At 41.2% G+C, this 18,356-nt stretch overlaps 1 protein-coding gene across 1 annotated transcript; it reads left to right on the top strand.

Moving 5' to 3' along the window:
- The first annotated feature begins 13,090 nt into the window (after nucleotides 1–13,090).
- On the top strand, nucleotides 13,091–13,627 carry LOC126245530 (rRNA 2'-O-methyltransferase fibrillarin-like). The gene has a single exon (XM_049948326.1). It carries the CDS (start codon nucleotides 13,091–13,093, stop codon nucleotides 13,625–13,627), a length of 537 nt encoding a protein of 178 aa, XP_049804283.1.
- Nucleotides 13,628–18,356: the final 4,729 nt, after the last annotated feature.

Raw genomic sequence — 18,356 nt, 5'->3', positions numbered from 1 at the left:
ATATGCCTTTTCTATGTCTATAAAAACCATTGTCACCCTTTTTTCCATCAGTTGATGCATAGAAAATATTAGGTCGCTCATGCTTCTTCGTTTCCTAAACCCATGCTGTTCTTCACTCAGCTCCTTTTCTATCTTTTCACCTATTCGATTTAGTAAAATGCTTTCAAAAATCTTGGTTGTATGATTCATAATGGTTATTCCTCTGTAGTTTTTACAAAGTCTTTTATTGCCTTTTTTTGAAGATGGGAACAATGTCTCCTCTTCTCCAATCGTCAGGTATTCTACTCTTTCTCCATACACTTGACAGTACTCTATACACCGACTGCATACAGCGACTGCTGGTCTTATCATGTTGACTGATACTTCATCAGGTCCTGGGGCTTTCCCCCCATTCATTTTCTTCACAGTTATTTCCATTTCCTCCCATGTGTTTGTCCTAATACTGCTTCCCCACGTCTCTCAATTTCTCCATTATTTGTTGTTTCCCCGTGTACCTGCTCCTCAGCGCTCAACAGTTTCTTAAAATGTTATCTCCAGGGATCTTTTATATTCCTTGGATCTTCAGTCACAATACCATCCTCTATTTCCATCTTTACTGGTACTTTAGAAGCCTTCCTTTTATTTTTCATAATTTTATAGAACATTTTCTTATTGGTCTTCACATCTTCTTGAAGTTTTCTTGTAAACTTTTCCCATGCCTTTTTCTTTGCTGTTTCCACTATTTCTCTACACTTCTTCTTTTCCTCTACCTATCTTTTATGGTCCTCATCATTTGTGGTTTTCCACCACTTTCCCCATGCTCCATTTTGTCTTCCAACTGCATGGATTGTAGTATCATCCCTGTTTGTCTTACTTATTGCTTTCCAGACGTTCTACCACATACTTTTTGTGCTGTATCTACTGAAGTGCCTTTGAATAAACTCCATTACTTTTCTACATCGCAGAAAACTTCTTTTGGAAATTTTTGTGTGATTAATTCTCTACACTTCTAAGCACTTTCACTTTCCTTCAATCTCCAATCCCGTATCCTCATCACTTCCTTTTTTTCTAATTTTCACACTCTGATTCATTTTCCATTGTCCCACCAGTAATCTACGGTCTCCATCTACATTCACACTTGGAATTACCTTCACATTTGTTACTTTCTCTTCCCATTCTCTATCTACTAGAATATACTCAGTCACATTGTTGGTTCTTCCATCCCAACTGTATCTGGTGATAACATGTCTTTCTCTCTTCGTAAACCAGCTGTTAGCTATTTTCATTCCCTTCCTCTGGCATAAATCCAGGAGTCTTTCCCCTTCTTCATTATTACCTCCATATCCAAAACATCCCAATACTTGCTTAAATCTCTTCCTGTCTTTGCCTTCCTGTGCGTTAAAATCTCACATCACTATATTAGCACTCTCTATGTGGTTCTCTAACTCATTTTCAAAGTCCATCTTCTCTTCTCCGCTACATCCCTCTTGAGATGCATAAATCTGGATAACTTTTAGTGTTTCTTTTTGGAATATCAGGTTTAAGATTATGACCCTGTCTGATATATATCTCACACTTTCAACACAGCTTTGTACATTCTTATTCACCATCACTGCCACACCATTTCTTGCAAACCTGTTATTCCCACGCCAGTACAGTTCTCCTCTCAAATTCTTCTCACCTTTTCCTTTCTTCTTCGTTTCGCTTAATCCCAAAATATCCTTCTCTCTGTTAGTATATCTGTCATTTCTTCCACTTTTCCATTGAGAGTTAATATATTAAGGGTGCCAATATTTAGGTTCTTTTAGTCCATTTGAATTCATCTTCATGTACTGATGAATATCATCACGCCTCCCATCATACTCACCAGTACTTGAAGAAGCAGTGGGGTCAAACCGTGAGTGGTTCGTTGCGAGGCTCGCCTGTGTTTTGAAAGCAATATATGAAGACTTTCCTACTGGCTTGCTAGGCATAACGCAAGAAAGGATTTTCTGGTGGGGTTGTCTCCCTTAGCCTTTGGAGTTTCTCGTCCACCACAACGCAGTGGTTCCTTTTTCATTTAATCCCCAGAAAAGAGGGTTGTCTCATCTGCCAGCTTCGCCATTCCGAAGTCTTTTTCTCCGCCGTCCCTGCCATTGAGGTCTTCACCCGTAACCCTGGGCATGGGTTCCGTGTGATACCCCATGGGATTGGGTCCCTGCCAGAACTCAGCCATCCTATCACTCTAGCCTACTGAAGTGTAGGATGCCATCCCCACGAAGTGGACGCGCCAGAAACGAATCACCCCAGTGGAGGAATAGGGAAGGGGATCCTACCTCCCTGGAGCCGGGTTAATGATTGTGTATGGTGCCACAAACAATGGTACATATTAATATACTTTGAGTAATATCGGTTTCCTCACACGCCTTTTCTCTTTGCAAAGTGCGGTGAGCACTATGCAGTTGTGATCTAATCCCGTCGGCGTCCGTTCCCGAGAGAGTTTGACACCGAATTTGCTTTTCGTTTACTTTTATCTCTCTCTTTGTGTGTGTGTGTGTGTGTGTGTGTGTGTGTGTGTGCGCGCGTGTGTGTGTGCGTGTGTGTAAGCTCCATTAGCTCTGTGTGATGCCTTTTCTGTGAAGCTCCTTTAACGTGATAACAAATGTGTCTTAGTGTAGCGTCTTAATTTAACGCTTGTTTGGCTTCTACTGTTGCCTTCTGTACGTGGAAGGCCTCTTCTGTTGTTATTTTGTAGTTGTGGCTGGATTTCGGTATTTTTAAATCTCTTGCTGTTGTATTTGGGTGGTGGGATATTAGGTGGTCAGCAAATTCACTGTGGGTGACGTTATTTTTGGGGCTCTGAGGAGTTCTGAGTATCTTGTTTTAAAGTTACTGCAGGTTTTTGACCTATGTATACTGATGGGGAAGTGTTGCATGTACACTTTTGGAAACATTAGGCACCTAGAAAACCCAATGGAACTAGTAAGGAGAATCAAGAACATAGACATACCAGACACAGCAAGCCTCATATCATTTGATATCATATCAATGTACATTTGAATTCCAGTAAATGAAACAATCAACATCATCATATAAAAACTAAAACAATGAGGGAACACACCAGACTTACACATTAATGAAATGGCAACCATACTCATGGTCATAACAGCACAAAATTACTTTGTGTTCAACAGGAATTTTGTTTCCAACATGAAGATCTGCCAATAGGATCACCAATTAGCGACCTCATAGCCAATATATAGATGAATAACCAAGAGAAAGGGATCTTCACACACATAATGAAACAAAACGTCGATGACACAATATGCCTGATTGATGAGCCACACACACATGTAGAAAAGCTACAAATGAAATAAACAACTTACACCCAAAAGTTCACTTCGCATTTGAAACAGAAACAGACAATACGCTATGTTTTCTGGCTCTCACCATACGAAAGACAATCAACGCCCATGACTTGAAGGTATTCAGGAAATCGATAACCCCAAGCATCACCATTCACAATCTGTCGAACCACATGGTGGTACACAAGCAAGAAAGCTCCAGATTCATTTTCCACAGATTGAAGAGAACCCCCACAAGCAAACAGAATTACGCACAGTAGCTGAACACAATGAAACAAATGGCAGAGGGAAACGGTTCACAAGCCCTATATGTCACAGAAATTAAATGAAAAGGAATAAACACACGACACGAAAACAAAACCTTACACAACACAGAACAACATAACATACAAACAATGACCACAAACAAAACACAACAGTACAACACCCGCACAAAACAAAATGGCACTTATTCACCTACATAGCAAAATTGTCCACAGAATAGGCAACAAATTGAAGAAACAGAGACTTAAAATAGGACACTGTACAGACACCACAACACAGAAAATATTCAGAACATCGTAGACACCCACAGACAAATTCAGCAGATCTGGGATATATGAACTCACATGCAACATTTGCCAATCATTATACATTGGAGAAACGTGCAGGAACTTTAAAACAACATACTTATAACACCTCAGAGCCGCAAAAAGTAACATTACCCATAGCGTGTTTGGTGACCACCTAGTAGCCCTTAGCTACCACACAACTACAATGGCAAGAGATTTAAAAATACTGAAATCCAGCCACAACCTATACACAAACTAACAATAGACGGAAACTTCCACATACAGAAGGCACGAGCAGAAGGCAAACAAGTTTTAAATAAAAACACTACACTCTGTTAAGGCATATTATTTAAGACATTAAAGGAGCTCTACAGAAAAGGGAACGTAAATAGCTAAAGGCTTTCACACACACACACACACACACACACACACACAGGGAGAGAGAGAGAGAGAGATAAAAGTAAGCAAAATTCAAATTCGGCGCCAAACTCTATCGGGAACGAACGCCGAGGATTAGAACACACAACATAGTGCTCACCACGTTTTGCGAAGTCAAAAGGTGTTTGAAAAACTGAAATTACACAAAGTACATTAATATGTGTATGCAGTGATCTCAGAACACTAAACAAGAAGGGTCAGTCACAGCAAAACGTGAGTAATCACAAATATATACGCAAAACATTTTTCCAAATCAAAATTACGTTTTTAAAAAAATCAAGGCTTGTGTAAACTTGATGAAAAAAATACACATTCACATTGACATTCACATTCACATGACAAGCTATCAGTAAAGAACGCCATACAGACGGTCCTGCAAAGCCATATAATGTAAAATCACGGTACGAACAAAAACGAAAACTGTTTTTGTGCTTCACTTTGTTAGATCAGTTACGGCCTAAAATATGTTTACTTTTTACAGTTTTCAATAAACGAGATCCACTGATGACGGCACAAAGATGGGGAAACGTATCTGGGTAGTAAGAAAAACCGCGCTTTTGAATAAAAGGTGGAACCTATAACCAATATTTTTAACTGCACACACGGAAAGATACAAGTGCTGCAAATACAGTTCTTTGATATTTTGTAAGTTGTTTAACCAATGTACTAGTTCATTCTAATCACCTACCGTCCGACACCTGCGAATTATATTTATTATACTATATACTAATGGTGAATCGTCGGCAGTGGTAAGAAGAAATACCATAAAATTGATATTCAGCACCAGAGCAGCGTGCAAAGACCGTTAATAATGAGCTGCGACGTGCACGACTGGCGCCAGTAATACAAACGGGTAGTAGAAACGGCTTTGTGGTCGGTTCGGAAAGTGACTTCCAACTAACTCGCTTGGGCGTAAGAGCTCTCACTTACTACACTAAGTTTGAAAGCTATATAATTTATTGCTGGATATTTTTATATTGGAAGTTAGTCTTATGAAAACGGAATATTTAAGCGCATCCAACTGATACTGATTAATCCAGTACAAGGGAAACAATTTTATCCATCAAAAGATTAATGTGTAAGGCCAACTAAAAATGCGCAGAAGGAAACATTATGACTCGCAACGGAATTAATTTACTGTTCTGCAACCAAATATGCCGTCTGGATAACGATTCTGACTGCTTAAAATCAAATCATTCTATTTTCTCTGTTGGTCTGCATCTAAACGTATCTGAAACATTCTAACAGCCCTGTACAGTTAGAGGACAATTTGCCACAGATCAGTAATCTTGTTCGTTGCCTCCTTCCCCCTGGAACAGAAATCTGAAAGATAAGTTATGCACTCCTATATGCCGCAATAAGTGGTCGTGCAAATGTTGAGATTGTTCCTTACTATGTGATTATGTGATTTCTAAGATTTTGCGTCTTTTAATCTGAATAATCTCACTCATTCTCCGGCCGAAATAATATATTAATCTTAAGACAGAATGTGCATTTTTTTTAAAAAAAAAGGTGCGTACATAGGACGAATGTGATAAACAAGTGCAAGATATAACGTTTTCGATACAGATTAATAAACCAAAAGAACGGCAAAATACTAGTGCGTTATTTCAACCCACCAGAATTACAATCGTATTAAACTGAGCCGAATGCAGTCATGTTGATCATACGTTGCATATAATACGCGCCATGACAAAGATATTCTGAAATAAGAAAACTTTCGTGCTTGAAACAAATTCGCGAAGTACACACTCATTTGTATGTATTCAGGAAGAGAATGGATAACACGGGAAACTATCTAACATAAAATATACAGGTAACTCTATACAACGAAGCCCCACACACTCCGCCGTATTTTGCACTAAAGTATGACGCAAAGGATTGACTTTCCCACAGTTAATCAAATACAAACGTAACAAGGTTCATTTAAACTGCTAGAAAATCCCACACCACGGGAGAGAGCATGCGTCTTTCATTAAAACCGCAGGATTTCAAACTTCATTAATCACTGCCTGGTAAGACAAAAGCATTAGGGGTCACTAGGGACCATACAATATGTGAAATCTTACATTTACAAAGAGAAGTTGTTGTTCTCCAAAGTGTTACGAGCCTACCACATATTCCAATACAGAAATTTTATAATCGCTAACGAAATGTGTGCTCGAGATGAGGAAACACTAATGGCATTTGAATTGACACAAGGGAACGTGGAGTGAACCATTACTCATAGAAAAATAACCTAATATAAAATATTGCAAGACAAAGAATTCATGCTTCGAGTAAGCAAAGATAGTGTGATAAATAACTGGTTGGATGAGGACCATATGGGCTCAGGAGAAGTGTCATTCATAAAGATTCTAGTTAATTTCATTAATCAGATTGCTAAGTTTGGCACTAGTAGTAAATGTGAGGGGAGATCTGTAACGACAAAAGCCGGCCGGAGCGGCCGAGCGGTTCTAGGCCCTTCAGTCTGGAACCGCGTGACCGCTACGGTCGCAGGTTCGAATCCTGCTTCGAGCATGAATGTGTGTGTCGTCCTTAGGTTAGTTAGGTTTAAGTAGTTCTGAGTTCTAGCGGACTGATGACCTCAGATGTTAAGTCCCATAGTGCTCAGAGCCATTTGAACCTTTTTTTTTTTTTTTTTTTTGTAATGACAAAAGGAACAGCACAGTTAAATATTACTGTAGCACGCAAGATTAGTGGAATCCCAAATATCACTCACATACTTCAAAGTGTGGAACAATTATAAGCGCCATCTTCTACAGAAGTGTGTGAGCTAGTGGCTCCTTTGTTTACCGGTTTCCACTAACCCCGTTACCAAATGGTTCAAATGGCTCTGAGCACTATGGGACTCAACATCTTAGGTCATAAGTCCCCTAGAACTTAGAACTACTTAAACCTAACTAACCTAAAGACATCACACACACCCATGCCCGAGGCAGGATTCGAACCTGCGACCGTAGCAGTCCCGCGGTTCCAGCGCCAGAACCGCACGGCCACCGCGGCCGGCAACCCCGTTACCGGAATAGCTTAGAGAAACCACTTGGGATCGGTCACAGATTATTCTCACTTCGACCCTCGCTTGTCCAGTACGATCTTTCACCAACACACTAGCAAGAATATGCATCAGAAGTGAAAAAATCTTTACAAAAAATGTAAAAGTCTCTGTCTTCTCGCACATGCCAGATATATACGAACATAAATGCAAAAAATACGAATATTTGATTATACATTATTACTGAATGAGTCTCGAATCGAAGAAACGTTTAAAGTCGTTGAAATTCTGCTTCGAAGCTGGAGCATTACAGCAGGAGTGGATCTACGTATAGATGTGGTTCCGCTGGACGGACTGGTGACACACGATCATTGTACAGAAGTCACAAAAGTGTCAGAATGATATGGGTTCATGAACGCAATTACCGGCGTGTTGGTGGCAAAATGAAGGTTTTCAAATGGAACTCTCCATTTTGTAGTATGTAGATAACCGCATGTGTGGCTACACCTGTCAAGGTGTCCACAATCTGACTGTTAGGTTGTCGTGCAGAGTGTAGTGCACAGACGCCAAATGTAATTATTTTGAAGTCCATGGTTGCAAAATCGGACATAGACTGTTACATACAGGAGGAAACTGAACAGCAACAGTTATATCTGGCAGGGTCTAAAGCACGAATTCCGTTCCTAATTGAGGAGAACACTGTCCAATTAGTCGTGGCAAAGAATGTGCAAATCTTCCCCCAAGATGGAGGGCCCCACGGACTCCCTGGGGTAAGCTGAAAGGGCACAATACGTCTCAATTTCATGGTATTCAAGTATTCTATGTGCAATACGTGCCACTATTCCGTATAAGGTATTAAATGTATGTAACAGTAATTTTCAAAATGCTTGATATTAGTCACTCTGCCAGTTGTGGAGAAAGCACTCTTATTTCTTTACTAGTTGTTCCTACTGCGGTCCGTCATCCTCACCATCGTTACCACCCTGTACGAAAGAGGTATTACTAACCAAGATTTCAAGAACATTTCAAGTGCGCTCCTTCAGAGTTACAGAAGGTGTAGGCTTAGGAAAACAACTTAGATCCGTCTGTCTTACAGGAGATTCAGAAAGGTTGCCCTGAGGAAAAGAATGGACAGCTAGCTTGTGGCTAGTGCAGGCAGTGACACCCTGTTCCAACACCCCCTCCTCCCCCTCTCCGACGGTGTCACAGGCGGGCTAAGCCACAATGCAGAGGCCCTATGGAATGTAACGTCCCTATAATCAGATTTCTAAGTGTTTTGGTCATCTCTTTTGGGGAGGCTATGCCACTGGAACTGCTCGACCAATCTATAGCTCATTAAACGTTTGCATTAGACATAGTTATACGAGGTGTAGAAAACGTGATGGTGCTACTTACCTTGTCTTTCGGCAAGGGTAACATTCAGAGTACTTCGTTCCACAGAAATTTGTGATATTCAGCAACTGCTGATTTCTCCAGCAAAGTGTATGGTCGCATGATTCTTTCACCAAAAACCTGTCTGTACATTTACACTGAAGCGAACGTGATGATTTGCTTGCATGGTTGGTGGCAGATCTACACCTGCCAACACGTGATTAATGTAGGAATGTTCTGTACCAGTCTTTGTGGATCCCACCTCAGCCACAAACAAAATGTAACACATGAATAGCGGGTCCTTACGGAGCTGATACGACCCGCCAGAAAATCCTCCCTTGCACCATCTTCATTTCAGAGTAATGCTTCCACCCTACGTCCTCAATTATTTGCTCGATGTACTCCAATCTCCGTCTTATCCTACAGTTTTTACCTTCTACAGCCCCCTCTAGAGCCGTCATGGTTATTCCCTAACGCCTTTACGCTTGTCCCATGATGCTGTCTTTCTTCTTATGAGGATCTTCCATATATTCCTTTTTCGTTGATTCTGGAAGAACCCACTCAGCCTTTATGTTATCAGTCACCTTGGTTTTTGTCATTATTATGTAGCACCGCATCTCGCACGCATCGACTCTCTTCAGCTTCTATTTTCCCACTGTCCATGATTAACTACCATACAATGCCGTGCTCACAAAATCTTTCGTAAATTAAGGCCTATGTTTGCTGTGCTAGTCAGCTTTTAGTGTCTTCCTTGCTTCTTTCGTCATGCTTTATTTTATTTTAAAGGTTCCGTTCGTTTCGTGACCACCAATTTTGATCTTGAGCTTCTTGCTATTATTGTTTCTGTTACTTCTCATTACATTTGTGTTTTTCCGGTTTACCCTCAACCCATATTGCGTACTGATTAGACTGTTCAGTCCATCAAAATAGATCTTGTAATTCTTTTTCACTTTCACTGAGGATAGCAATGTCATCTGCCAATCTTATCACTGATATACCTTCACCCTGAAGTTTAATCAGACTCTTGATACTTTCTTTTATTTGCGTCCTTGCTTCTTGGATGTATGGATTGATCAGTAAGAGCGAAACACTGCGTCCATGTATAGCACCCTCTTTAATTCGAAAACTTCGTTCTTGGTCTTCCAATCTTACTGTTCCCTCTTGGTTCTTGTACATATATTATCCATATTTCCCTACCAATTATCCCCAGTTTTCCCCGAATTTCGAACATCTTGCTCCATATGACTTTGTCCAACGCTTTCTGCAGGTCCACAAATTCAATGCATATGTCTTGATTTTTCTTTAGTCTTGCTTCTACTATCAACCGCAACGTGTGGACTACGTCTGTGGTGCCTTTACCTTTCCTAAAGCCTACAGATATTCAACTCATAGAGTCTACGTATCAATTTCATTAGGCATTTGGTTGCCATTTCCCTCTATTATTTTAGCAATTCCGATGAAATATTGACTGTCACTCCTGCTTTATTTGATCTCAAGTCTTCCAGAGCTTTTTAATCTCCTGACTCTGATACTTTATTCTCTACGTCTTCTTTATTGAACCCAGATTATTCTGCTGCCAAGTATTCAGAAAAGTTCTCCCCCTCATAGCGGCCTTCATGTACTCTTTCCACCTACCTGCTTTTCCCTCAGCGTTTAACAGTGAAATTCTCTTTGCACTCTTAGTGTATCAACCATGCTTTTATACAGGGTGTTACAAAAAGGTACGGCCAAACTTTCAGGAAACATTCCTCACACACAAATAAAGAATAGACGTTATGTGGACATGTGTCCGGAAACGCTTAATTCACATGTTAGAGTTCATTTTAGTTTCGTCAGTATGTACTGTACTTCCTCGATTCACCGCCAGTTGACCCAATTGAAGGAAGGTAATGTTGACCTCGGTGCTTGTGTTGACATGCGACTCATTGCTCTACAGTACTAGCATCAAGCACATCAGTACGTAGCATCAACAGGTTAGTGTTCATCACGAACGTGGTTTTTCAGGCAGTGCAATGTTTACAAATGCGGAGTTGGCAGATGCCCATTTGATGTATGGATTAGTAAGGGGCAATAGCCGTGGCGCGGTACGTTTGTATCGAGACAGATTTCCAGAACGAAGGTGTCCCGACAGGAGGACGTTCGAAGCAATTGATCGGCGTCTTTAGGGAGCATGGAACATTCCAGCCTATGACTCGCGACTGGGGAAGACCTAGAACGACGAGGACACCTGCAATGGACGAGGCAATTCTTCGTGCAGTTGATAACCCTAATGTCAGCGTCAGAGAAGTTGCTGGTGTACAAGGTAACTTTGACCACGTCACTGTGTGGAGAGTGCTACGGGAGAACCAGTTGTTTCCGTACCATGTACAGCATGTGCAGGCACTATCAGCAGCTGATTGACCTCCACGGGTACACTTCTGCGAATGGTTCATCCAACAATGTGTCAATCCTCATTTCAGTGTAAATGTTCTCTTTACGGATGAGGCTTCATTCCAACGTGATCAAATTGTAAATTTTCACAATCAACATGTGTGGGCTGACGAGAATCCGCACGCAATAGTGCAATCACGTCATCAACACAGATTTTCTGTGAACATTTGGGCAGACATTGTTGGTGATGTCTTAATTGGGCCCCATGTTCTTCCACCTATGCTCAATGGAGCACGTTATCATGATTTCATACGGGATGATCTACCTGTGCTGCTAGAACATGTGCCTTTACTAGTACGACACAACATGTGGTTCATGCACGATGGAACTCCTACACATTTCAGTCGAAGTGTTCGTATTCTTCTCAACCACAGATTCGGTTATCGATGGATTGGTAGAGGCGGACAAATTCCATGGCCTCCACGCTCTCCTGACCTCAACCCTCTTGACTTTCATTTATGGGGGCATTTGAAAGCACTTGCTTACGAAACACCGGTACCTAATGTAGAGACTCTTCGTGCTCGTATTGTGGACGGCTGTGATACAATACGCTATTCTCCATGGCCGCATCAGCGCATCAGGGATTCCATGCGACGGAGGGTGGATGCATGTGTCCTCGCTAACGGAGGACATTTTGAACATTTCCTGTAACAAAGTGTTTGAAGTCACGCTGGTACGTTCTGTTGCTGTGTGTTTCCATTCCATGATTAATGTGATTTGAAGAGAAGTAATAAAATGAGCTCTAACATGGAAAGCAAGCGTTTCCAGACACATGTCCAGCCGGCCGAAGTGGCCGTGCGGTTCTAGGCGCTGCAGTCTGGAACCGTGAGACCGCTACGGTCGCAGGTTCGAATCTTGCCTCGGGCATGGATGTGTGTGCTGTCCTTAGGTTAGTTAGGTTTAACTAGTTCTAAGTTCTAGGGGACTAATGACCTCAGAAGTTGAGTCCCATAGTGCTCAGAGCCATTTGAACCATTTGAACACATGTCCACATAACATATTTTCTTTCTTTGTGGGTGAGGAATGTTTCCTGAAAGTTTGGGCGTACCTTTTTGTAACAATCTGTAAAAGCTATTTCAGTCCTTCCGACGAACATTTGCTTATCGATTTGTTCACAGTTAAAAAAAAAAAAAAAAGGCTCCATCTGAGGTCATCGGTCTCCTAGACTTAGAACTACTTAAACCGTACTAAACTAAGGACATCACACACATCTATAACCGAGGCAGGATTCGAATCTACGACCGCAGCAGCAGCGCGGTTCCGGACTGATAATCCTAGAAACGTTCGGTCACAACGGCCGGCCTGTTCACAGTTTTCCTGTAGCCATTTCGACTTGGCTGCCTTCATTCCACAGTAATTTACATTGCTGTATTCCCTTCTTTCACTGTACATTTTTGTACTTCTTCCTTTTGTCGATCATTTGAAGTATTTACTATGTTACGAAACCTTCCTTCATTTTATCTGTGTCTGACTTTCCAACATTTGATATTGCCTTTTTTTAGAGATTTCCACTCCTCTTCAACTGAACTGTCTACTGTGATACGGAGTATCACAGTACCCACGTCATTAGCGAACTTCAGACGTGTCTCATCATTCCTCAGTACTTCAGTATCCCACTTCTTTCAACATTCATTCCTTGATATCATTCTCTTAAACTTCAATCTACAGTTCATCGTTATTAAATTTTGATGTGAGTCAATATGTGCTCCTGGGTACTCCTTATAACCCAATATCTGATTTCGAAATCCAATTATTTATGCTAGGTATGCCTCTGGCTCATTGCTGGGAAACGAGAGGACGCTGCTTCACAAGAATGCGCCTATAACCAGTTGCGGACGGGGTATAAGCCCATCCTCGGCTAGCTATGGATTTTGACTGGCTCACAGAAGTGGCACTTGTAAAACCGTGTTGACTGAGGAGGTGTGAAAGCTCTGCACTAGCCGAAAATATCCGGAAAGTAGCGACCTCACCTGTGGAGACTTATGTACACTATATTGGGAGGTGTTGATCAAATCCACATGCCACCAGGAAGCAAAGTACTCTACTTAGGTGCTGCTTCAGGAACAACTGTATCCCATGTATCTGATGTTGTTGGACCGGAAGGTTTGGTGTATGCAGTTGAGTTCTCCCACAGGTCAGGACGAGATCTCATCAAGATGGCAAAAAAACGTACCAATGTCATTCCCATAATTGAGGATGCCCGACACCCTCATAAGTACCGAATGTTAGTTGGTATGGTTGACACAATCTTTGCAGATGTGGCTCAACCAGATCAAGCTCGCATTGTTGCTCTCAATGCACAGTATCATCTGCGGAATTGTGGCCATTTCGTCATTTCAATCAAGGCAAGTTGCATTGATTCAACAGCGCATCCAGAAGCAGTATTTGCTGCAAAAGCGAAGAAACTGCAAGCGGATAAGTTAAAACCTCAAGAACAGTTAACATTGGAACCTTATGAACGGGACCATGCAGTAGTTGTGGGTGTCTACAGGCCACCACCCAAGGCCAAAGGCAGTTAGTATACTGGTGCTATCCTTCATTGCTTCAGATTTTTCTTTTTGAGAGTAATTGAGTTTTATTCTGGCGCAGTGCTGAATTTGTGGTTATATGGCCATTGTGACTGCAGTCAGTGAAATTATGACTATTACTGTTTATTTGTATCATTTGTTTGTCACAGTTGCATTTCAGCTGTAAATGGTTAGCTGAAGGACTTGTAATAAAGATTAATTTTTATAAGATACTTGCCCTCAGTAATCAAGGCAATAATGAGCTTAACAAGTTATTTTACATGTCATGTGTACAATGTCTTCACCCTGACAGGGAGCATGTTGTGAAGTGGTTTTGAGCGTAACCAGTGGAAACTACAAAAAAGACCATCAAATAATATTTATGTAACAATTTATCAGATCCAGTGTGCAACACGAATGCTACCACAAAATATACAGTTAAAAATAAATGCAATCCCTACTCAATTAAAGATGTAAGTTGCTTTAAAAACACTTTCAGGTTGCAGATCTGTATTGTTTCTTGTGCATTTCGCCTGGTTGTGGCATCATCAGATAATGTTAAAATTAATGTCATAGAACATATGTATCACATGCCATTGGCATTAATTTTAGTGTAACATATGCCCCTTGCATTAATTTTAACTTTATCTGATAAACCCCCTCCCAGGTGAAACGTGTAATAAGTGAATGACATATCTGAAACCGATGACTGTTTTTATAATCAACAAGGGTGCAACATAAATCCGTCATAGCAAGATTGTTACATCTGCAATAAACTCGATTAAGAAATATTCACAACTAAATATATTTACTTTATAATTTCACTGAATGACTAACATTTATAGATATGAAGCTGGTGCCAGAATAGCGCTAAATTTACGCTACTTGTATTACACAAAGAGTCTGTGATCAAAATGCTACAAATGTTTGCTAATAGCAGACAGCTCCATAAATTTTTTAGTAAGCGTGACCCTTTATATTTTGGCTGAACTCCCTTTGGATATATCAGATAAACAGTGTTGAAGACTTTCGCGAAGATACTATAGAAAGATCCTTCAATAACAACCTTAGGATTAGGATACAGAAGAGACAATAAAAAGAAAACCGATCCTAAAACGTTATTCGAGTTACTGGAATTAATACACAGTTATAAATTTTCATTGTGAGAAAGCAACACACTTGGTCTGACGAAAAACAACAAAAGCTGAAGTTATTATTCTAACAACTGTTTAAAAATGTACTACCATTTGGACAGAATAGTTTCTAACCACAGCCCACAGGTCAGTTTAGTAGACAGCCAAACTTGATATTAAATGTAGCACACTCAAAACCATTTAAGGTGAAGTCATATTCTAAGGTAGTTTTACTGACACACAAGGCAATATACGTGTTCAAATGCCCAAGGCGATACTTTAAGAATTCTGAAATATTTGATAAATGGAACTTGAAATTTATGACCTGACCAGAAATTTTAGTACAGTAAACAGTTAAAGTGACTTAATAGTTTGATTACTCTGACACAAATATTATTATTTTTTCTTTAACGCTAAAGTAAGATATTAAATTTGCTAAAGCTTGACATGACAACAGTGCCAATGAAAGACAGCGAAACTGATGGTCTTGCCGACTTACACATTATCGATATTTGATACGCAAATTGTATAACGTGATAGCAGATCTAACTAATTTGACTTGAAAATAGAGTATTCCTTTAGTTTTGTCAATGATTATCCGATACTAATCACCAATACATGAAGTACTTGTAGACGTTTAATTTCTTGATAATTACAATTTGCTGGGCTGGCAATTTAGTGGGCCGAAGGGTACCCTTAACTTAGTACAGGATGTAAAAGGTGACGCTGATGCCACTTAGCACGGCATTCGCTGAAGGTTTTTGTGTGTTCTGGACAGGATCGGGGGACACCCATTGCGACCGACACCATACGGTCAGCAGGCAACACCACAGCTATCTGGATGGCCATAGAGCAGTCGTTCGAATTCTACATGGGATGACTGCTGCTTCCATGTTCCCGAAGTACTTGTCTGTGGTGAGCACGTTATTAAGTACAGTAAAGGCCCTGGAAGGAGAGCAACAATGAGCCTTGGACGTAGAATGCTGAGAACATGGTGACAATCTCTGATAGGTTCAAATGGCTCTGAGCACTATGGGACTTAACAGTTGAGGTCATCAGTCCCCTAGAACTTAGAACTACTTAAACCTAACTAACCCATGGATATCACACACATCCACAACCGAGGCAGGATTCGAACCGGCGACTGTAGCGGTCGCGCGGTTCCAGACTGGAGCGCCTAGAACCGCTCGGCCACAACGGCCGGCCCTTCCGATAGGAAAGCAGATAGGAATCTTGGGTAGATCACAGGAAAAAAGATGCTGTAATATAAGCCGTCTGGTGTGGCTGAGCAGTTCTAGGCGCTTCAATCTGGAACGGCGCGACCGCTACGGTCCCAGGCTCGAATCCTGCCTCGGGCGTGGATCTGTGTGATGTCCTTAGGTTAGTTAGGTTTAAGTAGTTCTAAGTTCTAGGGGACTGATGACCTCCGATGTTAAGTCCCATAGTGCTGAGAGCCATTTTGCTGTAACATAATAACTCGCTCCTGTGAGGCACCAACTGCACAGTGCCAAAATAAATTCCTTTGTTTAGCTGTACGCTTCTGGGTGCTAAAGTGCGGCAATTTCAATGGTCAGCCTGGTCTGACGCAGTAGTCCTGGAAAATTATTGAGGAGTGGGAGGACACTCCAGGGGAACTGACACTTGTCATTGGATGACTGCTTGTGAGGTGCTAGGACTGGCGCTCGAAGAAAGGTTGAATATTATGAGGGAAGACAGCAGGATCTAAGGAGACACTTCGTCTGTTGCTAGTAAGAGAAATATTCCGCATTCTACTCGCAGAATTCAGTGTGAGAAGTAGTCATTTCACTTTCCAGCTCCAACTGCAGCATGCAGGTAGATTTTCAGGACTCGCAAGCATCACATCCAACACAAAGGCGCCGACATAGCACTGGCAGGCAACACGACGATGCTGTTAATAAAATGGTAAGATAGGCAATTGGTTTCGGCATGTATAGGTCGCAATGTACTCAGGAAACGTTACAATGTTAATGAGTAGGACGAAGACGCCCTTCTGGCATCCATAATTTTATGAACTCAAATTTTGGCAATCACTGTCGTCAGATCGCGAAAATTGATCAGTGTGTTAAAATGTAGTAGCCTACCTATCTGTTCCTTGCCTTGAATCTCTGCCAACCTTAGTTACTTATAACTGTTCCATATTCTTGTAATAATTTGTGAGTAAGTAGGATGTGATTAAATATATTCGTGTTATACTTCCGTGCAACTATTGTACTCGTTTTGTGTGAGGGTTTATAATTAACAATAGAACTTACGGTAACTCTTTCATTACATACGTACCTCAGCTGGCCACAAAATTAAATTATAGAGCCACTATTGCACCACCCTTTTGAAGTCTGTAGGGCCATAATGTAGTGTTAATTAAAATCCTTTGTTACAAATGATAGTTTGCAGTCTTCTCTGGGTGGCTACATACTGATACAGGTTAGTTACCTAAAAGCGTAGCCAGTGGGGTAGTACATCAAGAATCATGAACAATCACGCAACAATTTTGCCATACCTTCTGAGCATGGATCGGTTATTTTCTAATAAGAGCGGTAATTTTAACCTCATTACATAAGGGTCGGCAATGACTCAGTAGGTTCCATAAATATCACGCAACACAACTGCAAAAACATCTGTGTCATCACACTCCGTTATTCTACAGTGGAGTCGTTCCAGAAGAGGCTTTCTTATGAAGCTCTGCCCAGCAACATTTTACAGAAGAGAGACGCCAGGGAACGTCGGGCAGCTGACAACACATACCGCCCTTTGCGTCACGGCCACAGGCCCTCTGCCGTTATCAACAAACCACAAAAAACCAAGGTCTGCTCACCACACTCGTGCTTCCTTGTCCAGGCGACTCTCTCTGTGCTTCCTATGCTATGCTTTAAATAACTGTTCCTCAGTGTCCACCGTCGTCTAGGAACCTGGAAGTTCGTTCCAAAAGAAATGTTTAAACAGCACAAGCTAAGAAGTATCGATATTAAAGGATAAGTCAAAAGATTTGCTGGCCCACAGCAGAAGTCTCCACTCCTTAAGCAAGACCTGACGGGGTGGAAGTCGTCAGGTTTCCTGAGGATTCTGCATCATTCTTGTTATCCCTCGCGATCTTGAGGTGAGAACAGTTTGCCCTGAGTGGAAGGGTCTTGGATTAGAAGATTCACGTCACTACCTTGTAAGATCCTACAAATCGAGGCAACATCTTCGTTGTGAACTTCTTTGCGCGTTGCCCTGTGTCAAAGAGGTTTTTAACGAACATCCGTTCGCCCAAGTACAGCGTTATAGGAAGTCTCCTCTTACTGTAGAATGACGCTTTTCGCTGCTTTCCTCTGCATTTATATTGCCAGTATGACTGAGATTTGACTCGGGATAGTATTTTTAAAGATAGCCTTCACCTACTTTGGATCTGTCTATGTGTATTGTGACATTATTTAAGTTTCCTTGTGATCGATTTATTTTAAATTCATTCATGTATTTGTATCGAACACTGATGGAAATCTTGGTGTGTTCCACTATTGCCCACGTGAACTGCCAAGTTTAAACTACGTCACTGAACGGTTGTTCTGCTAGGTGTATATGACCTGTTATTTACTCGTAGGCTCACTGCT

The sequence above is a fragment of the Schistocerca nitens genome, chromosome 1, assembly GCF_023898315.1.
Source record: "Schistocerca nitens isolate TAMUIC-IGC-003100 chromosome 1, iqSchNite1.1, whole genome shotgun sequence".
Lineage (NCBI taxonomy): Eukaryota > Metazoa > Arthropoda > Insecta > Orthoptera > Acrididae > Schistocerca > Schistocerca nitens.
This window is presented reverse-complemented; position numbering and strand designations above follow the sequence as displayed.

Bases quoted from the DNA above. Each gene is read 5' to 3' on its own strand.
- LOC126245530 (XM_049948326.1), top strand. From the start codon at position 13,091: ATGTACACTATATTGGGAGGTGTTGATCAAATCCACATGCCACCAGGA.